The 26248-nt window shown below is 63.8% G+C and overlaps 1 protein-coding gene across 2 annotated transcripts; it reads right to left on the bottom strand.

Moving 5' to 3' along the window:
* EHD2 (EH domain containing 2) lies at positions 1-24568 on the bottom strand. Of its 2 annotated transcripts, XR_012665866.1 has the most exons (6): positions 23351-24568; positions 18117-18214; positions 10533-10945; positions 2781-2945; positions 1728-2528; positions 1-1685 (listed from the first exon to the last, which is right to left on the bottom strand). XR_012665866.1 is itself a non-coding variant. In XM_048832793.2 (5 exons), exons 1-5 carry the CDS (start codon positions 23746-23748, stop codon positions 1992-1994), a joined length of 1611 nt encoding a protein of 536 aa, XP_048688750.1. In that variant the 5' UTR covers positions 23749-24568; the 3' UTR covers positions 1-1991. The 2 variants fall into 2 exon arrangements, 1 of the variants encoding a protein (XP_048688750.1); XM_048832793.2 differs by having other exon boundaries at positions 1-2528.
* Between the last annotated feature and the right edge of the window lie 1680 nt (positions 24569-26248).

The raw sequence follows: 26248 nt of genomic DNA on the forward strand, positions 1-26248 counted from the left end.
TAAATGCGAGATCTCTTTATTGCAGAAGGACCGATATAAATACGGCCCTGGGGGCAGAGGAGACGACATACAGAGAGTCCTGGAGCCCGGCTCGCACAGGGGTGGCCAGTGAGACCGAGGGGGAAAGACCTCCTGGGGCTCCAGCTGGGCTCAGGCCCCGTGTTGCCCTCAATGGGCCAAGGCCAGTTCCCAGCCGTATCTGACCCTAGATCCAGAGAGATGGTAACCACCTCGGCTGACCTCACACAACAGCCAGGAGAGAGATGTGGCCTGCAGGGGGAGCCCCCCAACCTGGTCACCTGACCAGGGCTGCATTAGGGCCCCCCCACATCCCTCCGACCACTATCCTGCCCCAGGGATGGGGAACAGAGGGCCTGAATCTCGGTTGCCCCATCCGTGCACTTGGGGATGGGATGGGCGGGGGGCGGCTAGTGTAACTTAGAGCGGGCCCAGTGCTCCTGTGACTCACGCTCTGCCCCCAGTAGGCCCTGGTTTAACGGCAGAGTAAATGAGCATTTTGCCATAACAATACCAAGGGGCTGCCCCCCCCCAGCGCACAGGAGGGGGGAGCAGTGGGGTGTGTCGGGGCATGAAGCGCAGGGTGGCTGGTCTGATACAAGGGGTCAATATACACAAAGCATGTGGCTGGAGGGGAAATGCGCCCCCCCCCCCAAGATACGACTCTCAGACCCTGCCTGACTGGGCCCCACTTCCCGGATGGGTCTGAATGGACCCGGTTGGGCTCAGACAGGGCAGCTGGCCCCCCAGACCGTGAGTGGATTGCATGGCTGGTACAATATGGGTGCAGTACCGCCTGCTACCACTAGGGAGGGGGCGTCTAGCGGGGCTGCAGTCCACTGAGGCTGTAATACCCCAGGCTGCCACCAGGGGGCAGGCAGGTGGCAGGGCCATACAGGGATATATGGGGCCAATTGGCAGGCCCTGCCCCCTGCTGTTGGGGGATTGTTACCTGCAGCCCGCCCAGCTGTTCTGGGCACTGGGCTCAGAACCCCCCAAACTCCTAGGGTAGCTCTGCCCCAGGCAGCCCTCAGGGCCGGATCTGGGTCCCAGCGGCCTGGTGCTGGCCCCCAGCCTGGCACCACAGATCGCAGACGGGACATGGGCATGGAGGATGCCGGGGGCAGTGCCAGGATGTGACTTGCGCTAACCCAGCCTGGCTCTATGCCCCCCTACCCAGGGGCGGGGTGGGGGAGAGCAGCTCATGGCTGGCAGGCCCCAGGTTCGATCCCCACCCAGTGTGGCTGGTGGCCTGGGGATCTGGGAGCACAACAAGTCCCCCCCACTTTAACATGGTGACGGCCCCGGGGTCCGTCAGGTCTCCCCCCAGATGACCTGGGGCAGCTGGAGGTCCGGGCAGTGGGTCCAGCTCGCGGCCTCTCTCTTCTGTCCCGGTGGACACGTAACATTGGGGGGGGGGGGAATCCGGGGGCTGCTGACCTCGACAGAGCCAGCTGCAGCTTCGTGCCCCGGGGGCGGGACGGAGATGGTGAAGGTATCCCAGGGCGGCTGGCTCAGATGGGATGCTGCGGGGCGGGGCGGGGGAGGAGGGCCTGATCCTGCATCCATGAGGTCCTAAATTACTCCCTCACCAGGGGGGTGAGGGGTGAGACTGGTTTGCTGATGCTGGAAAGCGGGGGGATCAGGGTTTCCTGGAGCAGTTCAGCCTGGCATGGGGGGGGAATCGGGGTCTCCCGGAGCAGTTCAGCCTGGCATGGGGGCAGAGAGATCGCGGTTTCCCGGAGCAGTTCAGCCTGGCGCGGGTTGGGGGTGGATCGGGGTCTCCCGGGGCAGTTCAGCCTGGCACGGGTTGGGGGTGGATCGGGGTCTCCCGGGGCAGTTCAGCCTGGCACGGGGGGCAGGGGGATTGCAGTTTCCCGGAGCAGTTCAGCCTGGCACGGGTTGGGGGGGCGGAATCAGGGTCTCCTGGAGCAATTGAGCCTGGCACGGGGCAGGTGTGAGCTGGGGCCCGTTTACTCGGCCGAGCCCTTCTGCCTCCTCTTGGAGGGGGGCACCAGGTGGCGGGGCAGGTCGGCGGGCAGGCCGTGCCCCTCCAGCTTGACCTCGATGAGGTGGCTGGCCAGGGCGAACTCCTCGTCGTCCAGCATCCCGTCCCTGTCCACGTCGCTCAGCTTCCAGATCTTGCCCAGCACCGAGTTGGGCAGCTTGGTGGCCACCATCCAGCTCTTGGCCTTGGTGCCGCTCAGCTTCCCGTCCAGGGGCGAGAGGTTGTAGAAGATCTCGTCGTACTTGGGCTTGTCCTTGGTCACCACCCAGTCCTCGTCGTCCGCCCCCTCGTAGGCGCCCTCGGCCAGGCCCTCCACGAAGGGGCCGTTGTGGGTGCCGTCGAAGGCCCCCCCCTGCACCCCGCCCTCCGGCATCTCCAGCTCCTCCTGGCGCAGCAGGGGCATCAGCTTGGCGATGTCGCTCGTCAGCATCTCGTCCAGCCCGTCCAGCAGCCGCGGCTTCAGCGCGTGGAACTTGGTGAAGTCGTGGACCATCAGCAGCTCCTGCGGGGGGGCAGGGTGGTCAGCAGCCGGGGGGGGGCACGGCCCAGTTCGGCCGGGCGCCCCCTCTCCCACGGCCCAGTCCAGCCTGGCACCGTCCCTCCCCTGCCGCCTAACTTGGCCCATCACCCCCCAGCTCCGCACACTGAAGTCCAGCCCAGCCCCACACCCCTGTCCCCAGGGGCGTGGGGCAGCCTGCAGGGGGCGCCGTGGCAGGGGGCCGAGGAGCCAGCGGCGCCAGGGGCCGGCTCTCACCTGCATCTTGCCGCAGTCGGGGAAGTCGCCGGGCGAGATGTGATGCTCCAGCTGGATCTTGGCGAAGATGACGGGCAGCTTGGCGATCAGGTGCTTTTTCTTGTTGTCCTTCCCGAACACCGAGGGCATCTCCTTCTTCAGGTGGCTGATGATGTGGGCATGGACCTGGGGGGGCCGAGGGGGCGTCAGCCAGGACTGGAGGGGACGGGACCCATCCGCAGGGCCCACCTCCAGAGCGAGGAGGCATGCCCCCACCCCGCGGTGCCAACCACAGCTCCCGCCCCCGCTGCTAGGGGCCACCGGGCTTGCTGGCTGAGCTGTCAATTATCCAGCTCCCTTCCCCCCCACCACTTAGCAGCGCCCTCCCCCCCCACCCCATCTTCCTCCCCTCCCCCGCAGCCCAGCATCACCCTCCCCTCCCCCAACCCATCTTCCTCCCCTCCCCCCAGCCGAGCGTCACCCTCCTCCCCCCCACCCCATCTTCCTCCCCTCCCCCGCAGCCCAGCATCACCCTCCCCTCCCCCAACCCATCTTCCTCCCCTCCCCCGCAGCCCAGCATCACCCTCCCCTCTCCCCCAACCCCATCTTCCTCCCCTCCCCCCAGCCGAGCATCACCCTCCCCTCTCCCCCAACCCCATCTTCCTCCCCTCCCCCCAGCCGAGCGTCACCCTCCCCTCCCCTCCCCCCAGCCGAGCGTCACCCTACCCTCTCCCCCAACCCCATCTTCCTCCCCTCCCCCCAGCCGAGCGTCACCCTCCCCTCCCCTCCCCCTAGCCGAGAGTCACCCTCCCCTCCCCCCAACCCCATCTTCCTCCCCTCCCCCTAGCCGAGAATCACCCTCCCCTCTCCCCCAACCCCATCTTCCTCCCCTCCCCCCAGCCGAGCATCACCCTCCCCTCTCCCCCAACCCCATCTTCCTCCCCTCTCCCCAGCCGAGCATTACCCTCCCCTCTCCCCCAACCCCATCTTCCTCCCCTCCCCCCAGCCGAGAATCACCCTCCCCTCTCCCCCAACCCCATCTTCCTCCCCTCCTTCCCAACTGAGCATCACCCTCCTCCCCCCACCCCGTCTTCCTCCCCTCCCCTCCAGCCCAGCATCACCCTCCTCCCCCCACCCCATCTTCCTCCCCTCCCCCCCAGCCCAGCATCACCCTCCCCCCCACCGCATCTTCCTCCCCTCCCCCCCAGCCCAGCATCACCCTCCCCTCTCCCCCAACCCCATCTTCCTCCCCTCCTTCCCAACTGAGCATCACCCTCCTCCCCCCACCCCATCTTCCTCCCCTCCCCCCCAGCCGAGCATCACCCTCCTCCCCCAACCCCATCTTCCTCCCCTCCCCCCAGCCGAGCGTCACCCTCCCCTCCCCCCCCACCCCATCTTCCTCCCCTCCCCCCAGCCGAGCATCACCCTCCCCTCTCCCCAGCCAAGCGTCACCCTCCCCTCCCCCCCACCGCATCTTCCTCCCCTCCCCCCAGCCGAGCATCACCCTCCCCTCTCCCCCAACCCCATCTTCCTCCCCTCCCCCCAGCCGAGCATCACCCTCCCCTCTCCCCCAACCCCATCTTCCTCCCCTCCTTCCCAACTGAGCATCACCCTCCTCCCCCCACCCCTCTTCCTCCCCTCCCCCCAGCCCAGCATCATCCTACCCCCAACCCCATCTTCCTCCCCTCCCCCCCAGCCCAGCATCACCCTCCCCCCCAACCCCATCTTCCTCCCCTCCCCCATGGCCCAGCATCGCCCTCCTCGGCCCACAGCTCAGCCTGGCCCAGCACCAGTCCCCTCCCGGCCCAGCTCGGACGCCCCCGCAGCACCAGTGGGCCCCGCCAGCAGCTCTTCCTGCCGGGCCCCCTCTCCCGCCCTGCACTGACCCAGAGCTTCGCTCCCTCGGCTTCCGCAGGAAGGATCCGTCTGGGGCAGTTGGGCAGGGCAGGGCAGGGCAGGGGCGCTCGCTCAGTCCCCACCCTCACACCGGGACAGGCCCCCCAGCCTGGCTCCCAGCATGGCCCAGGACACTGGACTGGAAGCCAGGACTCCTGGGTCCCATCCCCAGCTCTAGAAGGAGAAGGGAGAGGGTGTAGTGGTTAGAGCAGGGAGGCTGGGAGCCAGGACTCCTGGGTTCTATCCCCAGCTCTAGGAGGGTGGGGGGGGGGTCTAGTAACAAGCAGGGGGGCTGAGGAACTGATTTATAAGGAAAGATTTAACAACCCAAATCCAGCTAAAATACACCGGGGTGGGGGACTATGGGCCACAGTTGCAGCCCCCATGGGGGGAGTTTATTCCATGAGCTCTTGGGGGGAGGGGCCCTCTGCCCCCACCTTCCTCCAGCACTGGCTCCATGGACCTGGACCTGCCCCCCCACCCCGGACCACATCCCGCCTGCCTTTCCCCACTGCCCCCCGCCACGTGCCAGCCCGGAGACGTCAGGGAATTTGCTGCCTCGTGCCCCCTGCTGCTGCACTTCGCTGCCTTCCCTCTGCGGAGAAAGAGGGGCTCAGGAAAATCTGTGCCCCAAAGCCTTGGGTGGACTTTGGGGGCTGAGTGAACGTTAGCCATGCGGGCAGGGGAGTGGACCCCCACCACGGGAAGGGAGCCGCAGACAGCTGCTCTTGGAGCAAACACCAGCTGAATGTTGCCCCTTGATCCCCCGAAGGGGGGGACCCCAGGTCCGGCCTGCTCAGATGGCAGCTGAACCCACATGACTGAGTGGTTAGGAGCACGGGGCTAGGGCTCAGGACTCCTGGGTTCTCTTCCTGCCCCTGCTTGGCCACCTTGGGCAAGTCACCGCCCCGCTCTGTGCCTTGGTTTCTGTCCAGTTAAATTGTGAGCGCCTGGCACAACGGGGGACAGGGTCATGGCAGCGCCTGGCACAACAAGGCCCCAACTTACTGTGTCCTTAAGAAAGTGACTCAGCCCCCCTCCGCATTAAGGATTGGGCCCAGATGCCAACGGCATAGTGGGACGGGGCAGATGAACATCTCAGCTCGATGGCGACGCTGGCCCTTGCCAGCCCTGCCCCGGGCGAGCGCTGGGGCCAAGGGGCGGGCGTCCAGCCTCCGTGACCTGGGCGGTTGTTGGCAGCCGGCTGTGGAAAGTGCTCAGGGGCCGTTCCATGGACGTTCTGTTCCCTGGCTCCGGCCGGGGCCGGGAGGAAATTGCCACTCGGGGGCCCGGGCCGCACAAAGGGCCCCGGGGAGCCGGCCCAGCAGGTGGCAGGAAAAGATAAGGCCGCGAGGGAGGGAAAGAGGCTGCAAAAGCCAATCTGGCGCTTCCTCTCGGGCCAATGGAGGAGCCTCATTAAAACTCCCCCACGTCACCGGGGGCACGGGGAGAGGAACCTGCGTTACTGAGGGGGCCGCGCCCTCAGGGGGGGTTGGTGTTGCTTTCCAAAAGCCTGTTAGAATAGGGAACACTGGCCCTGAACTGGCTCCAGGGTGGGGTCCTGGGACCTTTCCCCCCTAGGGGGCGCTGGCCCTGAACTGGCTCCAGGGTGGGGTCCTGGGACCTTTCCCCCCTAGGGGGCGCTGGCCCTGATCTGGTTCCAGGGTGGGGTCCTGGGACCTTTCCCCCCTAGGGGGCGCTGGCCCTGATCTGGCTCCAGGGTGGGGTCCTGGGACCTTTTCCCCCTAGGGGGCGCTGGCCCTGATCTGGCTCCAGGGTGGGGGTCCTGGGACCTTTCCCCCCTAGGGGAAGGTGGCCCTGATCTGGCTCCAGGGTGGGGGTCCTGGGACCTTTCCCCCCTAGGGGAAGCTGGCCCTGATCTGGCTCCAGGGTGGGGGTCCTGGGACCTTTCCCCCCTAGGGGGTGCTGGCCCTGATCTGGCTCCAGGGTGGGGTCCTGGGACCTTTCCCCCCTAGGGGGCGCTGGCCCTGAACTGGCTCCAGGGTGGGGTCCTGGGACCTTTCCCCCCTAGGGGGCGCTGGCCCTGATCTGGCCGCGGGGCTGGGGCCAGGAGCCCGGGGCCTTTCCCCTCCGGGTTACCAACGTGCTTGCAACGGAGGGGGCTGGAAGTTCGCTGTGCCCGGGGGTGCTGGGACTGAGCCCTGCCAGCCCACGAGTCACCCAGGGGCTGCCCCCTCCCCAGCCTGGCTGAAGCAAGGAGAAATCGTGCGGGGGGGCTGTGAGCTCCGAACCTGGGGCAAAACGGCTGCCCGCTCACCGGCGTCCGGCCCCGGGCGGGGCACGGCTGGAATCCAGCTGCCAGGACTGGGTGGGATGGGGGGGGGCTGGGTCGCTCGGAGCTGCCTGCCCAGCCCAGCCTCGCCTGGCACCACATGCCCTGGCGAGGGGGGCTCCCCCTTCAGGCACAGGGCCAGGGACCAGCCCGGACCCTGCCAGGTGCTAAGGTGGGCGCCTGCTACTTGGGGGATGCCCAGCCCCCCCTGCGTCGGCTCAAGCATGGGGGGCAGCAGCAGGGGGTTGGGGAACCAGGCCCAGGGCATGTGGAGGTATCAGTGCCCCCCACCCCTCATGGAGGCATCCCTAGTTAGAGGGTGTTTTAGGGGATCTGGCTAGAGGCATTTCCCAGGTGGGGGGGGGGTGTTGCTCAGGCCAGGAGCCGGGGAGGGCCGTTGCTCGGGAGGGGGTCCCCATTTCTCAGGCTGGGGGGGGTGTTGCTCAGGCCAGGAGCCGGGGAGGGCCGTTGCTCGGGAGGGGGTCCCCATTTCTCAGGCTGGGGGGGTGTTGCTCAGGCCAGGAGCCGGGGAGGGCCGTTGCTCGGGAGGGGGTCCCCATTTCTCAGGCTGGGGGGGGTGTTGCTCAGGCCAGGAGCCGGGGAGGGCCGTTGCTCGGGAGGGGGTCCCCATTTCTCAGGCTGGGGGGGGGTGTTGCTCAGGCCAGGAGCCGGGGAGGGCCGTTGCTCAGAGGGGGTCCCCATTTCCCAGGTGGGGGGGGGTGTTGCTCAGGCCAGGAGCCGGGGAGGGCCGTTGCTCGGGAGGGGGTCCCCATTTCTCAGGCTGGGGGGGTGTTGCTCAGGCCAGGAGCCGGGGAGGGCTGTTGCTCGGGAGGGGGTCCCCATTTCCCAGGTGTGGGGGGGGTGTTGCTCAGGCCAGGAGCCGGGGAGGGCCGTTGCTCGGGAGGGGGTCCCCATTTCCCAGGTGGGGGGGGGTGTTGCTCAGGCCAGGAGCCGGGGAGGGCCGTTGCTCGGGAGGGGGTCCCCATTTCCCAGGTGGGGGGGGGGTGTTGCTCAGGCCAGGAGCCGGGGAGGGCCGTTGCTCGGGAGGGGGTCCCCATTTCTCAGGCTGGGGGGGTGTTGCTCAGGCCAGGAGCCGGGGAGGGCCGTTGCTCGGGAGGGGGTCCCCATTTCCCAGGTGGGGGGGGGGGTGTTGCTCAGGCCAGGAGCCGGGGAGGGCCGTTGCTCGGGAGGGGGGTCCCCATTTCTCAGGCTGGGGGGGGTGTTGCTCAGGCCAGGAGCCGGGGAGGGCCGTTGCTCGGGAGGGGGTCCCCATTTCCCAGGTGGGGGGGGGGGTGTTGCTCAGGCCAGGAGCCGGGGAGGGCCGTTGCTCGGGAGGGGGTCCCCATTTCCCAGGTGGGGGGGGGTGTTGCTCAGGCCAGGAGCCGGGGAGGGCCGTTGCTCAGAGGGGGTCCCCATTTCTCAGGCTGGGGGGGTGTTGCTCAGGCCAGGAGCCGGGGAGGGCCGTTGCTCGGGAGGGGGTCCCCATTTCCCAGGTGGGGGGGGTGTTGCTCAGGCCAGGAGCCGGGGAGGGCCGTTGCTCGGGAGGGGGTCCCCATTTCTCAGGCTGGGGGGGTGTTGCTCAGGCCAGGAGCCGGGGAGGGCCGTTGCTCGGGAGGGAGTCCCCATTTCTCAGGCTGGGGGGGTGTTGCTCAGGCCAGGAGCCGGGGAGGGCCGTTGCTCGGGAGGGAGTCCCCATTTCTCAGGCTGGGGGGGTGTTGCTCAGGCCAGGAGCCGGGGAGGGCCGTTGCTCGGGAGGGGGTCCCCATTTCCCAGGTGGGGGGGGGTGTTGCTCAGGCCAGGAGCCGGGGAGGGCCGTTGCTCGGGAGGGGGTCCCCATTTCTCAGGCTGGGGGGGTGTTGCTCAGGCCAGGAGCCGGGGAGGGCCGTTGCTCAGAGGGGGTCCCCATTTCTCAGGCTGGGGGGGGCAGGGAGGATTGTTACTCGATCACAGCTGCGGAAGGCTCTGCCGCATGGGAAACCCTTAACGAGGAAACCAGGTGCAGGATGCGGGGGTGGGGGGCTCACAAACCCCGTAACGGCCCCTCCCCTGCAGCACAATGAGGACACATGCACACCCCCGGGGAGGGGGGGGGGCATTGTTCAGCGCAGGACAGCCACGCTGTTGTTGGGGGTCTGGAGCCATCTGCTGCCGAAGAGGGTCACAGCCCTGAGACGATATGGGGCAGGGGGTGGGAAACGCAGCCCCAAAAGCTGCCCTCAGAGACTCGCCCCAAGTTCGGGGGTGCAGGGCCCGCCATGGGCCTGAGACCCACCAGCTAGCAGAGAATGTAAGACTTCCTGCAGCCAAGGGGTCTCCAACCACTAGACCCCCCCACTCCCCTCTCTGAGCTGGGAACAGAACCCAGGAGTCCTGGCTTCCAGCCCCTCCTGCTCTAATCACTAGACCCCCCCCACTCCCCTCTCTGAACTGGGAACAGAACCCAGGAGTCCTGGCTTCCAGCCCCTCCTGCTCTAACCACTAGACCCCCCCACTCCCCTCTCTGAGCTGGGAACAGAACCCAGGAGTCCTGGCTTCCAGCCCCTCCTGCTCTAACCACTAGACCCCCCCACTCCCCTCTCTGAGCTGGGAACAGAACCCAGGAGTCCTGGCTTCCAGCCCCTCCTGCTCCAACCCCTAGACCCCCCCCCCACTCCCCTCTCTGAGCTGGGAACAGAACCCAGGAGTCCTGGCTTCCAGCCCCTCCTGCTCCAACCCCTAGACCCCCCCCCCACTCCCCTCTCTGAGCTGGGAACAGAACCCAGGAGTCCTGGCTTCCAGCCCCTCCTGCTCCAACCACTAGACCCCCCCCCCACTCCCCTCTCTGAGCTGGGAACAGAACCCAGGAGTCCTGGCTTCCAGCCCCTCCTGCTCTAACCCCTAGACTCCCCCACTCCCCTCTCTGAGCTGGGAATAGAACCCAGGAGTCCTGGCTTCCAGCCCCTCCTGCTCTAATCACTAGACCTCTCCCCTCCCTCGCCACCCATGCCACGCTAGACCAGGCATAGAACCCAGGAGTCCTGGTGGCTTGGATGATAACCAGGCGCTTTTGCCACCTGGGTGGCCAGGGGCTCCTTGGTCCCTCACCTTGCTCCCCCTGTCCCCTCAGTCCCCCCTGTCCCTCTTGGTGCCCCCCACTCACCCCCCTATTATTCCCTTCCCTGCCCGCTCTGTCCCCCCACCTGCCTAGATCCCCCTGCCCCCCTCAGTACTCACAACCCACGACCCCAGAGCCCCCTTCCATCCCCCTCAGTCCCCCCGTCCCCCTCAGTGCCCTCCACCCATGACCCCAGAACCCCCCTTTCATCCCCGTCAGCCCCCCCGCCCGCCTAGATCCCCACAGTGCTCCCCAACCCCCTCCCCAGAGCCCCCTTCCACGCCCCTCGGTCCCCTTGCCAGCCTAGATCCCCTGCATCCCTCAGTCCCCCCGTCCCCACGGAAATCCCCCTCCCACCTCCTTGACCCGCCTAGATCCCCCTGTCCCTCTCAGTGCCCCCCCTCCACATCTCCCCAGAGCTCCCCCACCCCCTCGGCCCCCCAGTCCCCCCCGGTGCCCTCCTCCGACCCCCCTCAGTCCCCCTGCTCACCCTGACCAGCCGGGCTCTCTTGACCAGGTCGTTGAGCTTGCGGAGGGCCGAGTTGCGGGGCAGGTTCTGGATGTCCTGGAACAAGTCCTGCTCCTCCAGCTCAAAGAGCCGCCGGTTGTCGGAGACGAGCAGCGGCTCAGCCCAGAAGGAGCCAATGTAGACACGCAGCACCTCAGGGGTGTTGAACACCTTCCCCAGGGACCACATGAGGGCCCCATAGACCCGCATCAGCTGCTGCGTCTCCACCATGTCGGCCTTGTTCAGGACCACCCGGATCTTGTCCTCGTTGCCCTTCAGGGCTCGGATGGCCTCCGAGAACTCGTCCGAGATCTCCAGCTTGTGGGCGTCGAAGAGCAGGACGATGCGGTCCACGCGCTCCGCGAACCACTGCAGCACGGCCGGGAAGTCGTAGCCTGCGGGGCCGGGGAGATGCCATCAGGGCCCGAGGGGCGGGCGTGGGGCCCGGCGGGCAAGACCCTGCCCTGTGCCCCGCGCCAGCCCTGCCCCCCCCGCCTCACGCCTGCCCCGCTCCCCACTCCCGCCCTGCCCCATCCGCCTGCCCCACGCCTGCCCTGCTCCCCACTCCCCAGCCCTGTGCCCCACGCCCCCCGTGCCCCCTGCTCCCCAGCCCCTGCACCCTATACCCATCCTGTTCCCCACTCCCCAGCCCTGTGCCCCATGCCCGCCCTGCCCCTGTGCCCAACACAGCCCTGCTCCCCACTCCCCAGCCCTGTGCCCCACACCCATCCTGCCCCCCTGCCCCTGTGCCCAGTACAGCCCTGCTCCCCACTCCCCAGACCCTGTGCCCCCCGCCCGCCCTGCCTCACCCCCCTGCCTCATGCCCGCCCTGCTCCCCACTCCCCAGCTCCTGTGCCCCACACCCCCGTATCCCCCACTCTGCAGCCTCTGCACCCCATGCCCAGCACAGCCCTGCCCCTCCAGTCCCCAGCCCCTGTGCCCCACAACTGCCCTGCCAGGGCATGGGGCGTACCCTGCAGAGTGTACTGGGTACCCGTGGACCTCGCTGCCAGCTTTGGGGTCCCTAGGCAGCAAGTTCCTTGACCCCTTCCGCTGGCGCCGGGCCCAGAGGACTAGCTCATGGGTTGAGAGAGGGAAAGGGGCCCCTGCTTCCCCCCAACAGACCCCCTCCCCCACCCTCTGCTCCTCCCCTAGTGTACCCCCAACCCTGCCTCCCTCACCCCCCACTGCCTCCCATTGAGATCAGGGCCCCGTCGCGCCGGGCGTTGCCCAGACCCCAACCCAGATCGGGGTCCCCTGTATTTGGGGGGGGCTCAGGGGCTGAGAGAAGAGACGTCTCATTACATCCCCCCCCCAGCAAACCTAACAGCCTCGCTGAGGATTGCTGCTGGAGCCCAGCAGATTCTCCCCCCCCCCCCGGCCCTCCCACTTGGCAGCCCAAGGCGGCCAGTGTCTCTAAAGCACCAAAAAAGGAAGCCTTGAGGCTGAGCAGAGGAAAGTCTGAGCCAGCCGGGGCCCCACCGTGAATCAAAAACCCAGCTGGACCGGACGGGGCTGCTGCAAACCCCCTCCGGGCGTCTCTCCGCTGGCCGGGGGGTCCTGGGAAAGGTTGGGGTGGCCTCCCGTGCCAGGGGGAATCAGCGAAACCAGGGCACGGGGCTTTCCAGCGACCCAGCCCCCTGCCCGGGCGAGGGGCTCTGGCCTGCTGCAGCCAGCCAGACGTTCTCCCCGCTCCTCTGGCCCCCGGCTTCTCTGGGGTGGCGGGGAGCAGGCGTTGGCCCTGTTGGCTGCAGTGAAGGGGTGGGGGGAGAATCGGGTCCTGCGAACTCCTCCGTCCCCCGCTGTTTACACAAGCAGGGAAGGAGCCAGTGAGTTTCCAGGTCTGGCGCCCGGCCCTCCCTGGAAAATGGAGCCGATCCAGAGGAGGACCGGGGCTCCCGGCGACGGGCTGCTTCCCCCGCTGAGCTGGGATGGGGAAGGGGAGGCTGGGGCCGGCTGGAGAGCCGCGGCTGAGCTGTGTGTCCAGCCCAGATGGGATTCAGGGGATTCTCTAGAGAGGGAGGGGGGCCCGAGGGGCAGGAACGGCAGCTGGACCAGACCCTGTGCCCACCCGACAGCCGCGCTGGCCTTTTCCCCACACCAGCTTGCCAAGGTGTATTGGATCTCACGGTGCCCTGCACCTAATGTCACAAGCTACAGAGTTCGCCTTCGCTTGCAGGCCTGGAGCACTGTGTGGTGGGTTATGGTGCACTGTCTGAACAGGCCCCGCACCCCACCCCAGAGGTGGCTGCATCTCAGCACTGGGTGAAGGATCTCTGTGTAAACAGCTGCCATGCAGCTCAGGTCTGGCTGGGAAGCTGGCCCTGGGAGCAGGGCTATAACTCACCGCGTGGGAAACACCCTGAGAGCCAGATGGTGCCAGCTCAGGGCGGGAATTTCCTCTGCGCTCTGGCCCATTTGGCTCAGTCCTCGGGCAGCCCACCTGGGCAGTTGCTGTGTCTCGGTGATGGGGTTCGCCAGGGGACGGGGCTCTGGGCTTCCATTGCCTCAGGGGACCTCCTCCTTCCCCCCGAAAAACCGCCGCTAGCTATCTGCAACTGGGGTCTAGTGGATAGAGCAGGGAGGGGCAGCTGGGAGCCAGGAATCCTGTCCCCGGTTCTGGGAGGGGAGTGGAATTTAGTGGTTAGAGTGGGGGGAGGGGAGCTAGGACTCCTGGGTTCAGTGATTCACTGAATGGCCTTCAGCAAGTCTCTGCCGCCTCTTTGTGCCTCAGTTTCCCCAACTGTGAAGCAAGGAGAGAACCGCACTGATTGGCCTCACAGGGGTCGACTTGGCCATAGCTTTTCACTAGCAATGCTCCCGGTGCCCCCATGTCAAAGCGGGCTGTGCTGCTCCCATTCACGTGCGCTGTCCCCCGTCTCCCCCACGATCACGCCCTCAGGACGTATGCCCTGACCCCGCCGCTCTCCCCTCTGCTGTCACAGCCCCACTGGCAGGACGGGCATGATTTCTCAGCGTGTTGTGACCCATCCCGTTGCTATGGGGCTCAGCTGATCCTGCCCACGGAAACCTCCCTGCCCTGGCTTATCACCTGCTTTATTTTAACAGCTTCTTCCTCTGTTTCTCCTGGCCCTGCTGGTTGCTGGGGGATTTCAGATCCCACCCTGTTCCCAGAAACAGCACACCAGGGACCTGGCCTGAACCGAACTGCCCCGTCGGGCACTTCCTGGGTTCAGTCCCAGGGCCGCTGCAACGCCCGCTTGTGGGGACGCATGGCTGCACGAGCAACCCTACAATAACAGACCAATGTAGTGGTGCAGGATTCACAAGTGACCCTACGATAACAAACCAGCGTGACCAGCCCGTGCCGTCTCCGAGCGGCCCTACGATAACGAACCAGCCCGTGCCGTCTCCGAGCGGCCCTACGATAACGAACCAGCCCGTGCCGTCTCCGAGCGGCCCTACGATAACGAACCAGCCCGTGCAATCTCCGAGTGGCCCTACGATAACGAACCAGCCCGTGCAATCTCCGAGCGGCCCTACGATAACGAACCAGCCCGTGCAATCTCTGAGCGACCCTACAATAACGAACCAGCCCGTGCTGTCTCCGAGCGACCCTACGATAACGAACCAGTGTGACCAGCCCGTGCCATCTCCGAGCGACCCTACGATAACGAACCAGCCCGTGCCGTCTCCGAGCGACCCTACGATAACGAACCAGCCTGTGCCGCCTCCGAGCGACCCTACGATAACGAACCAGTGTGACCAGCCCGTGCCATCTCCGAGCGACCCTAAGATAACGAACCAGCCCGTGCCATCTCCGAGCGACCCTAACGAACCAGCCCGTGCAATCTCCGAGCGGCCCTAACGAACCAGCCCGTGCAATCTCCGAGCGGCCCTAACGAACCAGCCCGTGCAATCTCCGAGCAGCCCTACGATAACGAACCAGCCCGTGCCGTCTCCGAGCGACCCTACGATAACGAACCAGCCCGTGCCGCCTCCGAGCGACCCTACGATAACGAACCAGTGTGACCAGCCCGTGCCATCTCCGAGCGACCCTACGATAATGAACCAGCCCGTGCCATCTCCGAGCGACCCTACGATAACACTGCAGCCTGCCTGCTAGAGAGAGATCGGTTTTGTTTGGGATGCACAGCTGGGCCTGTCCCAGCGGGCTGTTTGCACACAGGAGTGAGCTGAACACGGGACAGCTGCGAGCAGCCGAGGGCGCCCTGGACTCATCGGGGTGTTTACTGAGCCGCCATGCCCCTGGGTCGGGCTGGATTCCCTGCATGCCTCCGGGCGCCGCCTGCATGGCGCTCCCTCCAGCTCCAAAGGGTGCCAGGTGGGCAGCTGGGCCAGGGAGCCCCCCCGGGGGGGGCCTCTTGTGTTCTAGCAGCTGGGTGAACCCCTCCTGGAATGCAGCCCCCTCCCCACATGGGCCCCGGGAGCCCCTGGCAGCTCGCCAGCGAGGAATTCAAAGGGGAGGAATCCCAACGAGGAATTCGGACACGTCAGTGGGAAAGCACGTCCCCGCCCCCCACTACATTCCTCCAGCCAGGGTACATCCAGGCCGGGGACCCCCCAGCTTAGGACAGGAAGGGCACATTCCCGCAGGGGCCAGGGGTCACTGGGAGGGCAGGTGCTCAGTGCCTCTGAAATTGGGCTGCCAGGAGCCTCACGGTGCTGTGATAAACCGTCTTGTAACGGGTGCCTGGTCCCTGACGCTGAGATGCAGCCGTCTCTGGGGTGCGGGGCGGGGGCCTGTTTGTACAGGGATCCCACACCCGGCACTGAGATGCAGCCACCTCTGTGATGGGCCCTGGCAGCTGTTTATACAGAGAGCCCCTCAGCCAGGACTGAAACGCAGCCACCTCGGGGGTGGCATGCAGCAGCTGCTACACACCAGCATTGCACTCTGGTTTAGAATAGCCATCAAAGCCTGGTCCTATGGTCCAAAACCGGGACTGGGAGCCAGGACTCCTGGGTTCTATCCCCAGCTCTGGGAGGGGAGCGGGGTTGGTGGTTAGAGCGGGGCGGGGTGGGGGGCTGGGAACCAGGACGCCTGGGTTCTCTCCCCAGCTGCCCTTGGGAAGCCACTGCCCCTCAGCTTCCCTGGGAGCTGATGGCCCCGCACACCCGGTGTGGGTTGCTGTGTGGCGGCAGGTTATCCAGTGTCTCTGTTGGTTTTCCCAGGGCCTTCCCCCCGCAGCTGCTCCCTGCCCAGCAGGGCCAGAGGCCTGGACATCCCTTTGTTGGCACGCGGGGCTGACTCCTCCGTGCCTCATGCTCCCTGGCAGGCATCCCAGTGCGGGAACAGCCAGCCCCTGCTCAGCTGACGGGGATCCAGCCCAAACAGAGTCACGGCCCTGGCTGGGAGGTTATGCTCCGAGGCCCAGCCGGATCCCATGGCAGAGCGATGTCATCGGCCTCCTTCAGTTTGCACGTCCAGCTTCGTTTGGACAGGATTCTCCCTCACTTCCTGCCCCGAACGGCTGGCTGGCATTGCTGAATCATAAACAGGGCCTCGCACCTCACCCCAGAGGTGGCTGCATCTCGGCACTAGGCGAGTGGTCCCCGTATAAACAGCCCTCGCGTTCCACCCCAGAGGTGGCTGCCTGCATCTCGGCCCCCATTGATCTGAGGACCAATCCCTCCTCACACAGCATCACCCCCCAGCTCCCCAAAGGCGGTACTCTGCAGGATGCCTCCCACTCCACTGATGAGGCTCACTAACGAGTTGCGTGCCTTGAGGCTACTTATTGCACCGGATTCCGGCCCTGATACATTTCATTCTCACTCAATACCCTCCTTTGTAACGGATTTGTTCCCGCGGTGGCTAATCGTTTCCTTCCAGGAATGATTTTATAACCAGCAGGGGGGAGGGAGGGGTACAGGAACGAGAGCGAGAAAGAAAACGTCCCTGCTTGTGGGTTACGTTTCCCCTCTCCCCTTTGCTGGCCTGGTCTGCTGAGCCGGCAGCGCCGTGGGGCCGTGACTGGCTCTCGCTCTGTGTCTGGCTGGGGCAGAGAGAGACAGCCAGAGCTGGACAGCAGGGGCTGCAGGTCGGGCGTGAGGGGCCCCGGCAGAGCTCGGGGAGCCCAGGGCTGGGCTAGCAGGGGCTGTGGGTTGAGAGTGATGGGCACTGTCAGAGCTGTGGGGGGCAGGGGAGCCCAAGGCTGGGTGTTTGGGGTCCTGGCGGAGCTCGGGGAGCAGGTGTCTGAGTAACTCAGAGCCCTTGCTCCATCCACCCCTGGGCCACCTGTCTATGGCGCTCGCCCAGCAGCATCGGCAGCCCTGGCCCTTTGGAGGCGCTGGGGGCTCAGATAATGCAGCCCCCACTCCCCCCCGCCCCCCAAGCTGCTCCCTGTTTGGAATCAGCCCTGCTGCATCGTGTCCCGTGAAGTCGGGCTCTGGGACTGAGTCAGTATTTCCCGGCCGGCTGGAGCCCGGGGGGCAGGGAACCGAGGGGCAATGCCAGCCCCGTGCCAGGAACATACCCGGCCGCTCGCATGGCAGGGCCAAGAACAGAGCAGAGACGAAGCCTGAGATTTATTTGTCTGATGGCTCCATGCCCCCCCCCCCCCGCTCCCCTTTGGGAACCCAGGAGTCCTAGCCCCAGCCCCACCTCCAAAGCCAGTGTGGCAATACCCACGTTTGTCCCAGGCCAGGATCCCACATGGGAGGAGCCCCACTGGGGCTTGGCCTCTCGCCTCCCGCCACTGTCATCCCCCAACCTGGGGGGGAGCTGGGCCACGTCAATCTGGGAGCCACCAGCCCAGTCACACCCGCTCGTGGGCAGCGAGGGGCCCTGCTCAGCCCTGGTGCATGGCACCCACAAGGCAACCACTCGCACGCACGGCCTGCCAAGCGGGCACACACATGCCCCGCCCTGCAGGCACAGCTGCAAACGTGGGCGCCCGTGAACACACGCACACGCACCAGCCTGCAAGTGCCCAAGGGCCCCTCCCCGAGCCCTGGGCCTGCACACAGCCAGGGCACACGCATTGCCACGCGGGGCGCGTACACACACCGACATGCACAAACAGTTTGTTCAAGCGAATTACGACAACAACGGGTGGTTTCATCCCGCGACGATGACTCACGGTGAAAAAATGCCCCTGGCCCAGGCCTGGCTCCTGCAGCAACAGGCCTCCCAGCCAAGTGTGCGCTCGACAGGGCGGGGCTGGGAAAGGCGGCGTTCTGCAGCGAGGGTGTCCTGGTGCCCGGGGTGCATGGAGACACACACCCGTCTGAAGGGAGTCCCCCACCCCTCTACTCCACTAGACCCCACTCCCCTCCCAGAGCCAGGGAGAGAACAAAGGCGTCCTGGCTCCCAGCCCCCCTGCTCTAACCACTAGCCCCCGCTCCCCTCCCAGAGCTGGGGACAGAACCCAGGAGTCCTGGCTTGACCTGCTGGGCTCCGCAGCCCTTCCACCCACCCTGGCAATCAACGTGCCCCTGACCGAATCCCCACGGGGGGGGGAGCCGGGGTTACAGATGTGGCAAGATGAAGCCCCCGCCCCTTGCTCCAGCCACATAGCACTGAGCCAGTGCAGTTTCGCCCCATCCCTGTCCCCTTCTACCCCCCGCCCCAGGCCTTACCCCGGCACACGCGCTGCTTGGCTCCCGACAGGATCCCCGGGGTGTCGATGAGGCTGATACTCTCCAGGACTTGGTTGGGCAGCTGGGCACACATGAACCTGTCAGGAGAGGGAAGCAGCGATGAGCAATGGCAGCATGTGGGACAGGAGTGGGGCAGCTCGGCCTAGCAGCTAGGGCTCCGCACGAGGAGCCAGGACTCCTGGGTCCTATCCTGGTGCAGGGAGGGGAGCGGGGTCTAGTGGTCAGATCACAGGTGGCTGGGAGTCAGGACTCCTGGGTTCACGGCATGGCTCTGTCACTGAACTGCTTTGGGACTTGGGGGAAGTCTCTTCCCCGCTGGTGCCTGTCTCCCCACCCTGCCCATGCCGAGTTAAAGTGGGAGCTCTTCCAGGCAGGGACAGTCTCACTCTCTCTGGACAGTCCCTGGCCCAACAGGGGCCCCTGATCTTGGTCTGGGTCTGGGCAGTGCCTGGCCCAACGGGGCCTTGATCTCGGTTGGGGTCTGGGCAGCACCTGGTGTAATTGGAGACTCCAGGGGCTACTGTGTTTGGATGTTGGCAGGTTTATCCCATGTCCTTTGATCTCTACTGCTGAGAAAGCAGGTGGAAAACAGTTACAGTTTAAAGAGAGCTCATCCACCCCACTGCCAGCCCCCTTCTCCTTGCGTAAGGAGGAGATCGGGGGTGTGGCCGGAGCGCGCTGCTCTGGGGCTATTCTCTGCCACCCCCACAGAGTACATAGGGGATGAATCGGGGGCCTGGCTGGAGAGCACTGCGCTGTGGCTATTCTCTGCCCCTCAGGTCCCACCGATGAGTTAGAGCAGCCCTGAGGCTGCTGTAATTTGCACTCAGGGTCAGACAGCTCCCAGGATTCAGAGGGTTTAAAGCCACTTTTCCCACTCCAGGTGCTGGGAGGGGGAATCACAGAACCCTGAGCCTTGGGGAGTCCCTGCTTTCCCCTGACCCTGGGGCCCTGGCGGTGCTGGGGAGCCAGGTCACCCCACCACACACAGTAGAGCAGCCTCAGGGGAGCCCTGAGCTGGTTGGAGAGGATGGTGGCACCGTGAAGCTGCATCGGGCCTGGGGATCCGGCCCCCTCCAGTCCCAGGGTGCAAGCAGACACCCCCTGGCCTCTGTGCCAGCCTCCTACGTAGCCTGGGGCCGCCCTTCTTCTGCGCCTCCCCCAACCGCAGAGCGCCCGGTGCATCAGCTCATGCGGGAAAACGCCTTTTCCCTCACTCTGCCTTCCCGGGGGCACAGCGGCACCGGACACGTGGACGGAGGCTGGACAGCAGACTGCGGGCCAAGGGCAGAGAGACAGGCCACAGTGGCAGGGCCCAGGGTAAAGGCTGGGCGGGGCTGGGCGGAAAGGAAGGGGAAGAAGGAATGAAGGATGGAGCAAGACGCAGGAGTAGCCCGGACGCAGGCTGGGGGATCTGGGAAGAGGAGAGCGAGCCAGGGCCGGTGCAGAGGATGGGGGGATGCTGCCCCACGCTCCCTGGCCCGGGTTGGGGGGGCGGGGGAGCCTGCAGGAAAGCAGCCCAGCATCAGCAGGAAGCCGGGCCGTGGCATGCGAGTGGGGGGCTCATGGGGAGGAGCCCGTGTTTACAAACTCCTCCATGCTGGAGGAAGTCGGGCTGGTCCGATATAAACACGACGCTAAAAATAGCCCTGCCCAGGCCCAGCTGAGCCGGGCAGCGAAGGTAGCGGGGGGCTCCCAGCTCGGCTGTGGCTGCTTCCAAGCAGGGGCTGGAGCTACAGGCCAGATGGTCTCCCGGGGCCTGCTCCAGCCAGGGGGCTATCGGGAGCCGTTGCACTGACCTCAGTGGGCTTTAGGTTGGGCTCCAGGGCCCGTTTCCCCGGGAAACCCGCCACCGTCCATGAAAAGAACCTAGGCGTCCTGGCCTGTTTGTCTAGAAAGGAGAGTGTTTCCAGAGTTAAAATTCATTTTGTTTTACCGAGATCAGGGCCCCGTCGCGCCAGGCACTGCCCAGACCCCGACCGAGATCAGGGCCCCGTCGCGCCAGGCGCTGCCCAGACCCCAACCAAGATCGGGGCCGCATTGTGCCAGGTGCTGCCCAGACCCCGACCGAGATTGGGGCCCTGTCGCGCCAGGCGCTGCCCAGACACAGAGTGAGAGCCAGTCCCCCATAGACATATTATCCCTATGTTACAGACAGGGGAAACCGAGGCACAATGCGATTTCCAGTGAGTCTGTGACAGAGCCAGATACTGAACCCCTATCTCCTGGGCCCCAGCCTTTCCTCGAGGCCCCCCTCACTCCATCTTCCCCGCCTGCACCCCTCAGCTCAGCCCCGAGCTGAGCTTGCCTGCCCCAGGCGCCTCCTGCCAGCCATCTCGTGAGAAGGGGCCTGTCCTCCCATGGCTTCCTGCCGCCAGCGCATCTGGAGCCATGACGCCTTCTTTCCAGGCAGCCCGGGCTGGGGAGGGGACTGGGCCACAGGCCCTGCATTCCTGAGAGCCTGGCTCAGCCCCAGCCCCCAGCCTGGCCCCCCCACCACAGACCGGGGCTGGGTGGGAACAGGTGTCCTCTGCACTGCACGAGACAAGGCCAGGCTGGATGCACATCACAGGGGGCTGCTGCTGTTTAAACCTCCCTCCCTACATCTGCAGCCCCACGGTCCCCCAGGTGTAGCCCCTCCCCTGCCAAACCCAACATCCCAGGCTTCTCCCAAGGGGCTGGGCAGGGACATGCAGGGTTGAACAGCTGTTTGCAATGGTGGAGCAAGGTGAGGGCGGGAAGCCAAGGCAGGGCTGTGCCAGATGGGGCAAGGGATCTCCACTTTTCAGAGAAGGAGTGGAGTCTAGTGGTTAGAGCAGGGAGGGTTAGGAGCCAGGACTCCTGGGGCCGATCCCTGGCTCTGGGAAAGTAGTAGGGTCTAGCTGTTAGACATCGGAGTTTGGACTCCTGGGTTCTATTCCTAGCTCTGCAAAGGTGTGGGGCGTCTGAGTGGCTGGTGCAGGGAGGGACTGGGAGCCAGGACTCCTGGGGCCTGTTCCCGGCTCTGTAGGACGCAAGACCCGAAGAGGAGAAATGACATGTGCAGGGCTCTGCAGAGTCAGGGAAAGAACCCAGGAGCCCTGACAACAAGCTTATGCGGCCTTGCTATCATCCTGACTTGCTGCATGCTGCCACTGAAGTGCTGCCGTGTTCCACCCCAGAGGCAGCTGCAGTTCAGTGCGGGTCAGGGGAGCAGCCCCACGGGATACTCTGAGACTCGTGACAGGCTCGATGGGAGAGGTTTACAAAGCAGGACCGGGGGCTTAGCCACAAATTCCATCACTGACACCCACAGGCCCGCTCCCCCAGCACCAGGGCAGGAAACGGCCCCCAGGTTAACGGGCGTGGATGAAGCTAAGAAAGGAGGGCTTGGATCTGAACCACCCCCGCAGTGCCCTGCCCCTCCCCATGTTGGGTGTACACACACACCCCAATGCACGCACATGGACTCACTCTGAGTTGCGCCCAGACGCGTACACACGCGCGCAGGGATGTATGCACACACACACCCCCTGGGTTGCACACAGATGCACACACACACAGGAGGGGCAGAGCCCCAGTGTGGAGACAGGCTGTAGAAATGATCCAGGGCTCCGCCCGGGGGCAAGGCTGGATAGATCGGAGCTGGGAGAGGCGAGGGGCAGGAGCTGGGGATGGGAGGGGCTAGAGAAGGGGAACGGGCTGCCCCCGCTTGTCCCAAGGGCCAGGGGGCGCCCATTGACTCTGAATGGCAGCTGTTTAAACCGATGAAAGGAAATGCAGCCTGGCATTAGCCCGTGGAACTCCCTGCTACAAGCTCTGAGGCCATGTGGTCAGGGACTCAAGCAAGGGCTGGGGATAAAGAGAACATTTATTAGACAGATTGGGTTTTTGGTTTAATAAGGGATATAAGTCCCCAAGCTTCAGGGCATGAGCTGAAGTCTTGGGGATTGGGGAAAGCATCCCCTAGTGGCCAGATTACCCCATAGCTCTCTGGGCTAGATGGACCTGCTGGCCATTCCTATGTCACGTCCCATTGCTTAAGCTCAAGTGAGAGGAGGAGACTCTAAAAGGAGCTGGGAATGGGCACATCAGACCAGATCAAAGGCTCATCAAGCCAGGTCTCCTGTCCACGAGAGAGTGGGTCAAGCCAGACACTCCTGAGGACCGTGAGGTAGCCAGCTGTGGCATCTTACCCCATGGGGGAAATTCCTGACCCCTCCATGGAGCTGGTCTGCTCACGCCCTGGAGCATGCCGATTAAACAGCCGCAGGACCCAGGCCAGTTCAGCCTGGGCTGGCACGGGTGTGGGCTGAAGACGAGGAAGAGGAGGCACTTGTAGATGGCAAGGAAAGGCCGTGGCACAGAGTCCCTGCAGGAAGGCACTGGAGAATAAGCAGCCCTCTGTTGCACCACAGTGAGCTAGCGGTGGCCGGGGAGCATTGGGGGAAGGCACTGGAGGACCAGCAGCCCTTGATCGTTGTGTGGCAGGCTAGCCTGGGCCGAGTTAGCGGTGGCCGGGGAGCATTGTGGGAAGATACTGGAGGACCAGGACTCCTTGACGGGCAGTGCTAGCCTGGGCCAAGTTAGCGGTGGCCGGGGAGCATTGTGGGAAGGCATTGGAGGACCAGCAGTCCTTGACAGGCAGTGCTAGCCTGGGCCGAGTTAGCAGTGGCCGGGGAGCATTGTGGGAAGGCATTGGAGGACCAGCAGCCCTCGATCGTTGTGTGGCGGGCTAGCCTGGGCCGAGTTAGCGGTGGCTGGGGAGCATTGTGGGAAGGCATTGGAGGACTAGCAGCAGCCCTGGATGGGCAGTGCTGGCCTGAGTTAGTGGTGGCCGGGGAGCATTGTGGGAAAGCATTGGAGGACCAGCAGCCCTCGATCGTTGTGTGGCGGGCTAGCCTGGGCCGAGTTAGCGGTGGCTGGGGAGCATTGTGGGAAGGCATTGGAGGACTAGCAGCAGCCCTGGATGGGCAGTGCTGGCCTGAGTTAGCGGTGGCCGGGAGCATTGAGGAAAGGCATTGGAGGACCAGCAGCCCTCGATCGTTGTGTGGTGGGCTAGCCTGGGCCGAGATAAGTGGCTGTAGAGGGAAGCTCACTCAAGGGCTGCCCAGTAGGCCCAGTTGTGCTGGCCATCACACGAGCGATGGGGTTTTGTGCATGTGTGGGGACGGGGGTCGAGTTCATGGGGACGCTGGCAGCAGGGGGCCCACGAGCGGGGGGCCAGCACTCACCGGTTGAGGAAAGTGTTCCCGAAGGGGTTGAGCTTGCGGAAGGGTTTCTTGGGGTCAACGATGAGGGCGTTGCCTGGGATGATCCCCTCGGTCTCGCCATGCATGACCGCGATGAAGGAGTCGGTGGTGGGCTCGGGCCCAATGCGGCTGCCCGGGATGTCCTGCTCCAGCAAGTACTTGATGAAGGTGGTCTTCCCCGTGGAGTATTGCCCCACCACCAGCACCATGGGCTTGTTATCAAAGTCGGCGTCCTCCAGGGCCGGCGAGTGGAAGTCATGGAAGCGGTAGAATTCCTCCACGGGCAGCAGCTTCTTCTTGTAGAGGTTCTTCAGCCCCTCGGTGACCGTGTGGATCACCTCAGGAGTCTTCTTCTCGTTCTTCCTCATCCAGCTGAACATCTTCTCCTAGTCCTGCCGTACACACCTGGGGAGAAACAGGGCAATGGGAGATCGATAGATCCTAATCAATAGATCTTTCTGAGATCAATAGTTCCGAGTTGATAGATCTTTCCGAGATCAATAGATCCGAGAGTCAATACTTCAACTGATCCGATATAGAGATCAATTAATCCAAGCTGAAAACCCCGTCGAGAACCAGGAAGAGCCACGGTCTTTTGGAGATCAGCAGATGTAAAGTTGATAGATCTTTAAATGGATAGATCTCTGGGAGATCAAATGGAAAGATCTTGAAAATGGGAGACTGGCAGATCTGAAACCAATCGACCGCTTGGGAATCAGCAGATCTCTGATCAGTAGATCCAAATGGATAGATCTTTTTCGTGGGGAGACGGGTGGATCTCTTGGGTGATCTCCAGACCTGGATTTGGTAATCAGATGAAATTTAAAGGCACAGTGTTGCGTATGCTGCTCGATTTAAAGAAACCCAAGTATAATCACTCCTAAACCAGGAGCATAGGCTTGGCACGGGGGGTGGGTTCTTCTGGTGCCGTTTGGGAAGGAACTTGCGCTCCCCTTTCCCCCCTTCAAAAAACAAAGTTGAGCGGCACGGAGAAAGCTGGCGCTAGGAGCAATCTCAGCAGGGTCGGAGCTGCTAATGGCGCTATGCAGAGAAAAATTCCTTCTCTGGCCCGTGCAATTTTTTTTTTTTTTTTCCCTAAAGGAGGAAAAAATCTTTCAGTGAACTTGCAGAAGATCCTGCAGAACATCTGAGGAGGGGCTGGGAGGCTGCCTAAGGGTAAAGGAGTTGCCAGATGACACACGGCAGACAGCGGAATATATTAACATAAATTAACAGAGGGGCTGTGGGGGGAACTTGAGAACAAATATTGCGGGGGGCGGGGAGGCGTACCAACAGGGTTTGTACTGAAGGCAGGACTGTGGGCTGGACAGGCAGCCTGTGGTGCCACCAAGCGGGGGACTGAAGCATCTGCTGCCAGAAGCAAAAGGAGGGACCAGGTGCAGCCAGTCACAGGATGCTCAGGAAAGTTCACCCAAATTCACCAGCACCAGTGTGACCGTGCAGGGGATCAGTTACTCTCCCCTCCCGCCCCCTGCCCCCGAGCCCCACTGGGGACACGCCTTGTGCAGAATTCAAGGGGCCTGTGGACAACTCTCATGATTTTGCCACGAGTCTCATGATAATGATCAGGGGGTCGCCGTGTCCGTCTGTATCCACAAAAACAACGAGGAGTCCGGTGGCACCTTAAAGACTAACCGATTTATTTGGGCAGAAGCTCTCGTGGGTAAAAACCCCACTTCTTCAGATGCATGGAGTGAAAGTTACAGATATAGGCATCAATATACTGGCACAGGAAGAGAAGGGCGTCACCTCACAAGTGGAGAACCAGCGCTGACGAGGCCAATTCAATCAGGATGGATGTGGTCCCACTCCCAATCGTTGATGAGGAGGTGTCCATACCAAGAGAGGGAAAATGGCTTTTGTAGTGAGCCGGCCACTCCCAGTCCCTATTCAAGACCAAAATTAATGGTGTTAAGTTTGCAAATGAGTTGTAGCTCTGCAATCTCTCTTTGGAGTCTGTTTTTGAAGTTTTTTTTGTTAAAGGATGGCTACTTTTAATGTGATAGATGCCATCATGTGCCAGCAACGCCCCTCTGCCGGGTACATTGACCAAACCAGACAGACAATCTCTACATAAAAGAATAAGTGAACACAAATCAGACATCAGGAATCATAGGATATCAGGGTTGGAAGGCACCTCAGGAGGTCATCTAGTCCAACCCCCGGTACCATACAAAAGCCAGCAGGAGAACACTTCAATCTCCCTGGACATTCAATAACAGATTTAAAAGTAGCCATCCTTCAGCTCTCTGGGCCAGAGACTGTCTTGCTGTCCTACATTTGTACAGCATCTAGCACAATAGGGTGCTACCCTAATACAAATAATAAGGAAAAACTAAAGCCTAATTAAACCTGGCAGTAAATCCCATGCAGACAAGAGGCATCCAACAATAACGCCTCACTCATCTATAGTGCCTTCCATCAGTCGATCTCCAAGTACTTTACGAACGAGGTCGGTAATGTTGTCCCCATTTCACAGGTGGGGAAACTGAGGTTCAGAGTGAGTTCAGTGACTCACACTCTGTTAGCAGGCCAGTGACCGAACCTACCTCCCCTGAGTCCCACTCCAGTGGTCTACTCACTGAGCCACGCTGCTTCCCACACAGAGCTACAGGGTGGTCAAACCATCCCCTATTAACAACGCAGTCACTTCCTACTAAGCAAAGGAACCTGCTCGCACCTGGCTAGCAACGTCTAATCGCAGGCACTGAAAGCTCCCTGGCACTCCAGGACCATCGCACAGAGCTCAGCGGACGTTGTTTGGAGCAGATGGGGTGGGTGGCGAGCTGTCAGAGGGGGTGTACGGAGACACCCGAGCAATTTATTTTTACTGGGCCTGGTTGTACATTTTCCATTAAG

The sequence above is a fragment of the Caretta caretta genome, chromosome 23, assembly GCF_965140235.1.
Source record: "Caretta caretta isolate rCarCar2 chromosome 23, rCarCar1.hap1, whole genome shotgun sequence".
Taxonomy (NCBI): Eukaryota; Metazoa; Chordata; order Testudines; family Cheloniidae; genus Caretta; species Caretta caretta.

What these genes read in the sequence shown, in the direction of transcription:
- EHD2 (XM_048832793.2), bottom strand. Translation starts at nt 23,748, where the DNA reads ATGTTCAGCTGGATGAGGAAGAACGAGAAGAAGACTCCTGAGGTGATC. An exon ending in AGAGAGCCCGGCTGGTCAGG is followed by an intron (nt 2,946 to 10,532) that starts GTGAGCAGGGGG and finishes CGGCCCCCCCAG; the next exon opens with GTCCATGCCCACATCATCAG. An exon ending in CCGACTGCGGCAAGATGCAG is followed by an intron (nt 2,529 to 2,780) that starts GTGAGAGCCGGC and finishes GCCCCCCCGCAG; the next exon opens with GAGCTGCTGATGGTCCACGA.